Source organism: Meleagris gallopavo, chromosome 7, assembly GCF_000146605.3.
Source record: "Meleagris gallopavo isolate NT-WF06-2002-E0010 breed Aviagen turkey brand Nicholas breeding stock chromosome 7, Turkey_5.1, whole genome shotgun sequence".
In the NCBI taxonomy this organism is placed as follows: Eukaryota; Metazoa; Chordata; class Aves; order Galliformes; family Phasianidae; genus Meleagris; species Meleagris gallopavo.
Genome location: NC_015017.2, coordinates 2,869,076 through 2,878,778, shown reverse-complemented (window position 1 = coordinate 2,878,778; position 9,703 = coordinate 2,869,076). Strand labels below are relative to the sequence as shown.

General features: G+C 43.9%; 1 protein-coding gene across 1 annotated transcript in view; it reads right to left on the bottom strand.

The window, feature by feature from the left end:
- FN1 (fibronectin 1) overlaps window positions 1–9,703 on the bottom strand; it is a 48,960-nt gene that overhangs the window by 39,030 nt on the left and 227 nt on the right. The window contains exons 2-9 of the mRNA XM_019617349.1: window positions 9,451–9,703; window positions 7,908–8,045; window positions 6,040–6,171; window positions 5,789–5,926; window positions 4,066–4,224; window positions 2,625–2,825; window positions 1,973–2,152; window positions 327–503 (exon numbers count right to left, since the gene is read on the bottom strand). Coding sequence (XP_019472894.1) covers window positions 327–503; window positions 1,973–2,152; window positions 2,625–2,825; window positions 4,066–4,224; window positions 5,789–5,926; window positions 6,040–6,171; window positions 7,908–8,045; window positions 9,451–9,703 — 1,378 coding nt within the window. The remainder of the gene's footprint in view (window positions 1–326; window positions 504–1,972; window positions 2,153–2,624; window positions 2,826–4,065; window positions 4,225–5,788; window positions 5,927–6,039; window positions 6,172–7,907; window positions 8,046–9,450) is intronic.

The following is a 9,703-nucleotide window of genomic DNA, read 5'->3' as shown; positions in this document are numbered from 1 at the left end:
AAAAAAATCACTTGCCATCAAGCAACATAGTTCAGTGCTTCTTAACGGACCTACAACAGTTTGCACCAGCTGAAAAACATGCCTAGCTTGCAGCAAATGAGGAACAAAAATAGCCTTCTCCTGGCACTGCCTGAGTCCTCACTAGAAGTGATTAGCTGGGAGGAAAACGGGACAAAAAGCTTCAGAAATTCCTTCAAGGTTTTTGGGCCTGGATGCAAGCTCACTGGAAGTCATCAATAACTGACCAATGACAGACAGCTCCTCACTTTCCAGCTCATAGAGCTACATGCAAGCAATTATAATCCCTTTACTGTTCTCATTCTTACCAGCCATAGGGCAGAAGCCAAATTTCTGGTCAGCATCATAGTTCTCAGTGGTTCCACACCACTTCATGTTGTCTCTCCGTCCCTCAGAAGTACAGTCGGTATAGTTGCGGTTGTTGTACAGGAAGGGGAAGTGGCACAGAGCACCATTGGAATTGCCACCACGTGTCTGGACCAAAACTGGAGATAAAAAGAAAACAGATGCAAATCAAACCTACGCTCTCCCATAGCATGCAGAGAGCAGCTTTAAAAACAAACCGCTAGCACTATTTTTCCCATGTGTACTCTGTATGGTATTATTCACTAGCCTCTTTTATTGGATTTAATTAATTCAGATCTGGAAATATAAGCCTTGCACGAGGTCAGTTCAGTTCAAACATTGCTTTGGAAAGAGTTGCTGGACCCAGCCATGGGATTTCCTGGGGAATATGGAAAACTAAAGCTCACTGTGTTTGGGAAATGGCTTTGCAGACCCTTTGTACCAAAGTCTAGAGAATCAAGTAACCCCACAGTTCTCATCATATCTGTACTATCTCACTGAGACTATTACTCAATTGTGCCCTTTGGCTTAAAGAAAAACCTTGGATGTCAGGAAAGGGTTACAATTCATTTATGAACAACAGGACAAGAAGAAACTCTCTGCAGGTTGAAAGCTTCGTGTTTTGCAAGCACCAATGGAAAGACAGCTCTAATCTACATGTACAAGAGGTGAATAGTTTAACTCTAGTTTACAAATAATAGAGAACAAGGAGGTATTTGCTGAGGTTTTTAGCTATATCAATATTTCTTAATCCCCACAGAATACCACAAGAAGCCTCGCTAAAGCAAGAATGTGTGTGCACATCCATATATGGACAAGGGACCAGGTTTTTTAGCTTTGTATTTGTTGGGTTCGCTTTGTTTTTTAAAAAGAAAGAGTATTGTGTGTGCTGTGCAGAAAAGCTTATCATTTAAAAAAATGAGGTAGAAGAGCGGTTAAAAAGTCTGTACAGTGTAGGAAGCAGTAATTTTGTGTTGGAATGTGAAAAATTCTCTCTAAGGTCAGACTGCAGAGAAGCCTGCCTGGATATTCCTCCACAGATGCCTGATGGGCTTTCCAGGAAGTACAACCACACAGGTAGATTTGTACTGTGAAGGGAACGCTGACCATCCACAGACAAGCAGGAATGTTGCTGCATTAGTCATACACCAGCTTTTGATCACAGTAATCACAAATCACATTACTGCTATATATGGCAACCTGGCTAGATAGTCAGGAGTGAGGCAGTGACAGAGAACTGCACAAGTTGTACTCTATGGATATCCTCTTTTTTGCAACCTAATATGGGCAATGCTGTAGCAGTTAAGCCAAGCAGAGACAAAGTCCATATATCCTTCGAGCCAAAGCTCTGTCTCGACTAAGTATTCATGCTCTATGGTCAGCCTGAAGAACAGAGAACATGACTCAAAGGCTACACCTGTGTCATCCTGAGCATCCTCCGAAGATGCCAAGAGTGTAAAAACGCTCTGACTCCAGACAGCCCTCCATTCACGTAACTGTCTTGCTGTTAAGGCATGCCTAGAGTCCCTCCAAACTGCCGGGACTGTTCAGCCAGCTACATGCTTTTGTTCTTTCCTCCATGAAGGCCATGCGCATGTGAAGGACTCACCATTCTGCTCAGTACAGAAGGAGTATCTCCTGTCCTGCTCAAAGTTGGAAGTGGTGCTGCACCAGAGGTGCCCATCTGTGCGGCCTTCAGTGGTGCAGGAGTAGAAAGTCCTCCCGTTGTAGGTGAAAGGAAGAACACAGGGTTCTCCATCAGAATTGCCACCATATGTTTGGGTCACAGCTTTGAAATAAAGAAAGTACAGGATTAGATTCCAGCTTAAAGCAATCCCCAAGTCTTAGGGCTCTAAAACAGCAACAGTCCCTCTGGGCCAAATCACTGGCTGCTATGAACCCACAATGACTGCTATGGACCTGGGCCAATACACACCAAAGAGAAGACTTAGTCCCACAGCTGTGTCATTCTTCTACATTCTTTTCTAAACATATATTACTGCAGCTTGGTTTGAATAAAATTATGAATGATGTTCCCCATGGGTATCAGCAGTGTTATATATATATAACTCACTGGGAAATATTTCTGCCCTACAGAACCAGGCTGCAAGTAAGCAAAGCAACTATTTATTTCTTCACCTCTCGCATCTTTTTCCAGTATGTCTTCTTTAGCAGACATATGATACACAAAGAGACTCGCCATCAAAATAAAACCACAGATCTCACAGGACAGAACAGGCACTGAACAAAAAAACTCATACCTATTTCCTGGCAGCTGACTCCATTGCCTAGACAAGTACAAAGCATTTGTTGGCTGCCCTGTGTCTTCAGCCACTGCATACCCACAGAATACACCACTCCGTTATCAGTTACACAGTGGCCATGTGGCTGAGGTTGGGGCTGTTGAGGCTGAGGCTGGTACAATGCTGTCTGTACATTTGTGAAGCTGGGAGAGCCAGATCCTGCAACAGAACATGGGAGAGAACTGACATGTCACACGCAGAGCTGAAGAACAGAATGCTTCAATTAAATGCTGAGACAAACACTTCAGCACTACATCAGATTGAAGACATCACTCTTAACCTCTGCAGAGGCATTTTAATTATTCCATTTGGTAAACTTCAAAATTAAAAAAACAACCCTCTCTCCTGCTAATGACAGTCTCTGGTTTCTACCACCGTAGAGTTGCTTTAGAAAGGATTAAGATCACCAACTGCTCAGACAACAAAGAAGTACTGATAAAGTAGAGAGAGAATACACACACACACACACACACACACACACACACACACACACAAAACACAAGGGTAGGATTCATTTTGATTTTTTCACTGAAGAAGAAAAATAACACTGGCTGTCTGCCTATATTATGGATGTTTTTGCTAGAGATTCCCACAATCAGTCTTCACAAATTCAGGTCTGCTGAGGTGCAGTAAACAGAACACCGACACCATTGAAGATACGCCTTTTGAAGTTTGTACTTTCTGAGAGTTTGAAGCTAACCTGCTGGTGCTAATGAGTTAAAAGTCATTAATCAAGAAAATTTCAGTGTAGTTTCTGTAGAAAAACAGAAGTTTTACTGCATACAACAGAAGAAAATGGCAAAAAGAGCTTAGAAGGTAAAGACTTTGTTAAGCCTTGGGCAGGAAATAGATTATCTATAAAGCAGGTAATATTTCATACCAGAATTACAAACTATCTATGTGCACTAAACTGCACTGTATACATACTTTGGCATTTCTGTTATTTAAAGCCTAACCATTAGTAGATGCATTTATCTTGTCAAAGAAACCAGATGGTCTCAGTGGAGTTTAAATTAAGGGCATTTCAAGGCAGTTACCCTGAGGCAAATACATGAAGTTCAAACACAAACTCAAAATGCTGTGTTTTTAAAACAAAGCTAGTAGATATTTCCTGTAGGTGCATGGTTCTACATGTGATTTACTGCACAGTGATTGTGCAGGCAATCACATCTGTATGTGCAAGCCCCAGCTGTGCAAGGAAGCCAAGTGTAATTAATTTTATCTACACATGCACAAACAAGGAGCATCTCCCGAATTCTAACCCTCTGTGCTGCTGGTCTTTCTCTGACAAGTTTGCTACATGCCAAAGGTAGGATGGTGCAATTCAGCACCATCTCCTAGCCACTTCAAGCATACCATGCATTGCTCCTGGCCCTGCTTTGCACCATGTCCCACTTACCAGTGCTAGTTGTATGCAGGGATGTGTGCCTTTCGCATTTCCATTCACCTCTGCCGTTACCAGTACAGATGCACTGAAGCAAGTTCCCCCGGTTATCCTTCTTGCTCCAAGTGTCTCCAATTCTGTAAGAAGTCTTGGTGTCTTGGTCATTGCACCTATCTGTACAAGGAACATGATTATTAGACATTTCTGCATTGGATGGCTTCACTGTGCCATTGATAGTACTGAAACATCAACACCATTGAACGTGTTGATAGTTTAAAGCCTTTATTGAGAGCCAACCTTTCTTGCAGCCCACTATTACAAGCCCTATATACTCTAAAACCTGTGTTAAACTGCATAGGCTGAGAGACCACAAAAATCCTGATGGTAAAAATAAATCAACTTGTTTTAATGTCTTGCTCAGCAGGAATAAACCAGAATCTATTTGAGGGCAACATGTAAAATACCACTTTTTCCAAAAGAAGTGTTTGGAAAGCTGTCAGTAAAGTTAATACCAGCTGCTCACATCATAACAGGAATATCAGACTTCCTAAATCTCCCTGTTGTCTTTATTAACTCACAGCCCCTACTGAATTGAATAAACAGGTTCAAAGGACAATGTAACAAGCTACTTTTGTCTGGATGCCAGATACACATGGATCAACTAGTTCTTCCATTAGAGTGTTTTATGCTCTCATTCAAGGAGAACTTGATACAGTGGCTCAAATATAATCATGGATCAATGCACATGGATTTATGAAGAACTGCGGAAGGACGTACGCATCATCCCAGCCTGCCACTAAAAGAGCACTCAGAATAAAATATCAATGAACACGTTACTAATTCACAGTGCTTAAAATGACCAAAAACTGAGTAATTCATCACAAAATTGGTGTCAAGTATTCAGAAAGTAATTTAGCAAATGTGTGTGTGGGGAAGGGGTTGGGGATACAACCTGTCTTACAGATATCTAGATTTTCCAATTAGACAATGAAAAGCTGAGACGTCCCCCCGGAATTCAGCAGTGATTCTAGAAAACTCTGGCCATAAAAGATATCTAACAGCATGTATTCTGAAGCATAATGACACTTTCTGGGCTACAGCTATCATCTAACATACACAGATTCAAATTTATATATTTAATTACATTCGAGAAATAAAATGAAAAATGAACAGGTCATTATATTACAATTTCCCTACAATATAGCAATGCAGACCTGAGTTATGGGAGGAAAGATACTGCCAAATTATTTTTATTAGTAACAATATCTCCTCAAATTCACAAACAACACATTCTGTTTTATTCATTCCTGTTTGACAGTTAATGATATTTCCCCATGTGTTCTAACAGACTTGATATTGTGAAGACTGGTTTGAATTTTATGGCTTGTTTCTCAACCAAGGCTCTCCAGATACTCAGTTTTAATCCCAGCCCTCCTCAGAGTTTTAGCTCCTTACAGGTCTGCTGTTTACATCAGCAGAAAGCTATTATCTGTGTGTCCCAAGGCAAGTGAATGGGAGGCAATTTAAAGAGCTCCTCAAAACTTGCCCAACAGAGGTGGAAGGTACAAAGTTCAACTTCTCTTGAGGAGACTGCTGTCTCCTCTCCACAACAGAGCCTGTTCTTGGCAAAATCCAAGCAGAAGCCAGACAAAGCAGCGAGATTTTGGATTTTACAAGTCCAGTCTGCTTTGCAAGTGCTAAAACAACAGAATATTTACAGTAACATGGTTCATCTTACTTCTGGAGGTGCAGGTGATGCGGCCGCTGCCCTCCCCCAGGCAGGTGCAGTCCACCATCATCCAGCCCTGGTAGGGCTTTTCCCAGGTCTCACCCACCACATAGGATGTTCCAGCCGTGTTATCATAGCACCTCTCGGCTGAGGGAGAAAAAAGGGTCAATGTTTATGCCCCATATGGAACCGGAGACATCCCAGCTGAGGAGTGAGACTGCTCCCCAGCCAAGCTGAGGGAGGACAAAGCCATCACATACCCAAGGGCTTGCAGGTCCACTCGCCCTTGCCGTTGCCCAGGCACACACACTCCAGCAAATAGCCGCCCGTCTCGTGAGGCCGACGCCAGGTATCACCGATCTTGTAGGACTTGCCGCCTTCATGGCAGCGATCTGAGGGTGGGAGAGAGGGGAGTTGAGGTGAGGAGCACCACCACAGCCAGCACCACGAGGATGTGGGGTCTTTACGGGGACAGCAGCGAGTAGGAAAAGGTTTGATCATGGTGGAGGTGAAGGAAGGAAGAAGAAGGTGAGGAGAAGGGCCGATCATGGCTGCCTCTTTCATGCTGCAAAATGGCGGCCACCGTTTTCCTAAGAGGGCACCACTTTTCCCTTGGCGCCACCTCAGCCCACCCAAGCCCTGTCCTGTCTCCTCAGCTAAGCACTGCCAGGTTTCAAACCACAGAAAAGACTGACTGCTGAAACAGGGCTAGCAGGGCCTGAGGAGATGCTGTTTCATCCTCATGAGGGTTTGCTTCCATCTTGTGCAGACAGGGAAACGCACACTGACGGCTATCCCCACTCAGCATGAGGCAGCCAGGCCAGTGTGTGGAGAAAAAGGTGATGCCCTGATGATAATGCTCCTCCTGGGTTTAAAAATCCTTCCCCAAAAAGGCCAATTCCCAGTCTACTTGCACTTCGTGGGCCTGAGGTGTTTGGGTCCCACTGCTCAGCTCAGGCTCAGGAAGGGAAATGCAGTGAACAGCAGTTAGCAAATGAGATCCTCTTCCAAGGAAAGAAGTACACATCTGGTCATTTGTTAGGAGCCACTAAAATGTTTCATTGGCTCATTTATGAAAGCAGGCAATCTAAGAGTTATAAAGATTGATTCAAATCCAGTCACAGTCAATGAGACTCTCCAGTGAGCCCTAAACCAGGCTGATGATGAAGAAATGAGACTGCTCTTATGTCTGCAATTTCCTTACCGACTCTTTCTTTTCTTACAACACTTATCATCCCTGCTCAATAAAATGCCATTACATTCTGAAGGGCTCCAGCTCTACTTGCTATATTTGATGCATTTCTTTCCATGCTATAATGATGGCTGGCTTTCGAGCCCTTTGTGGCAATGCTATTGGGCTCAGCACTGTGTGTCTTAAACAAGAAACTGAATACTGTAAGAAAGACTTTTCCAAAGGTGCCTAAGGGACTTTGAAATCTCAGACTAAAGGACCTGATACACAGCGAACTTCATCTGCGCTCAGAGAAAGTCTAATTATGAACTGAAGGGAAATTGTGAACAATTCAGTGACTCAATATGGAAAGGATTTCCAGACAGAGACAGATGTGAAAGGGAAAGCTGTGCAGAAAGAAACAAGTATGGGGCAGACAGGTAAAAATGAAATTGCAGAAGCATGGAGCTGGCTCAGTGGATATCAAACCCTTGTTCCCTTTAAGACCAGGGCTGACGTGACATTTTTAGAGTCTAAAAGGAATGGCTTCCAAGTGCTCAATATTTTGAATATCCCTATTAATGTTTACAGGGTAACTTTGACTCAATAGCAGACTAGACCCTGATGTTTATGCAAGTATATTTTGACTGGAAAAATGTGTCTGCGAAGATGCAAGACATTCCTGTACATATTAAATGTACTAACATGTATGGCTGGACAACAGCAGTCATCCTGGCCTATGTTTTTATACATAGGACTTTACCTCTTAAGCAGAGGAGGAGTTTGGTTTTTAAAGTGTACATACGTTGGGCAAGGACTTTCACTTACAAGATTTTAATGCGCTTTGGATCAAGTCCCCCTAACTCTAGCTAATAGGCACTGGAAGAATTGTGAAAATGGCTCTGGAAAATGTGACAACAAGGAATGAGCTCTAGTAACAGGCTCTTGATTACATACTGGCAATGGTGCAGCTGATTCTCCCACGTCCAGCTCCAATGCAAGTACAGTCCCAGATCATGGAGTCCTTGGGGCGCTCATAAGTCTCCCCTACTCGGTAAGTGGATCCGGTGTATTTGTCAAAGCAAGTCTCTTCAGCTATAAAAGAAGAAAAATGAACTTCTTGAAACCACTCTGGTAACATGTACGGTCAACAAAAATGCATGTTCTTCACCTCGTCACATGGATGCTCTTTTTTCTGGGGGAAGATCAGCCTCCTCTTTCTTCTCTAGTGGAACAACAGAAAGGAACTGGGGCAAAATTAACCCCCTCAGGGTCTCCATGCTGCTGAATAACCACAGCTTCCCTCCCACAGTGAGCCAGGGGTTGAGCATGGCACCTGAGCTGGCACGCCCTAAAGGATCAACCCCAACTGTTTGAAGTGCAACAGTACAGAACTCAGAGGGGAGCAAATATTCCCCAGAAGCTGTGGGTTTTGACATGTTAATCCACTTCTTTTGAGTGCATTAATCCTGAATTCTGCAGCAGCTCCGCAGAAGTCAAAGGGGCCCACTTGTGATCTGTTCACACTTGCCCAAACCTTTGTGATTACTGGAAGGGTTGTACCAGTGCTGTCACACAACTTGAGGTCTCCAACAGAACAAGGTTGTGGACCTCACTACCAGACAAATGAAGCTAAGTGTGCCACAATAGCTGCTACTGGACTTTGGGAGTGTAAAAACTTGAATACTGAGGGAGGAAGAAAATGTAGAATAAACCCTTTTTTATGGAGGAGCAAGGGGACTGAGTACTCCTTAAAATACCCTAGCAGTACTTCACTCAAGTTTCGCCTAACAGATCTCTGAGATGCTCCCATCTGTCTTACATGAACGTTATCAGCCAGGAAACCAGTTACACTCTTGCATCTCCAGAGCAAGATAAAGGCATTACAGCAAACCAATGGCTTGAGACCAAAGACAGATAGCATGCATTTGATTACCTAAACCATGCTGTATTCCAGAGAGACGCATCTTCCAGCAGACGTCGCATTTAAAGTTTTTTCAGTTACCTAAACTTTTACTGCAGAAGACTAAACAATCTCATTTTACACTCAATGATGGAACGCTCACAGCACAGGCTGGGGGGCTGTGAAAAGTTGTAAGCTGAAATATTTTTAAACAGGCTGACGACACCGCACAGCTATGAGAAGTTGGGGTGAAGCGATCAAACTGCACAGAGCCAGAGCTGCAAAGTGACTCCAGATTTGAGCTTCCCCATGCGAGCGGAGTCGGTTCAGTTCATTATAAAGAAGAGGTTGGCTCCAAAGTTAATGTTTAGATCCAATCCTCCAGAGAGGTGAGTGATGTTTGGCTTGGGGTTCTGGTGGCAGGCCCATCTCTAATGAAAAGCATTTCTTAAAATCCCAAGCCAGATCTTCAGTGTAATTGAGAGTAGATCCGTTAGCTGACCCTAAGGACCAAACTCCAGCTAAAAACCCAGACTGCTCGCTGTAACTCACTTAATCTGCACCAAAAGCCACTCTGCAGCTAAAACACCAACTTACGTTCGGGCTTGCTTTCACAGTTAAACCCTCTGCTTCCACCGTAGCAGGTACAAACCAACGTGTTCCCCAGGTAAATGCGCTCCCACTGCTGGTTTATCTGGTAGTACCGTCCATTGTCAAAGCAGGTCTCTGCGGAGGGGGGAGGGAGGGGAAAGAAAGCAAAGTTTCGTCTCACCGAGGGCGCGGGCAGGGCACGACCAGCCCAAGCAGCACCGCGGACCCCCACCCGCGTCGGGGACACGGAGTTGGCCAG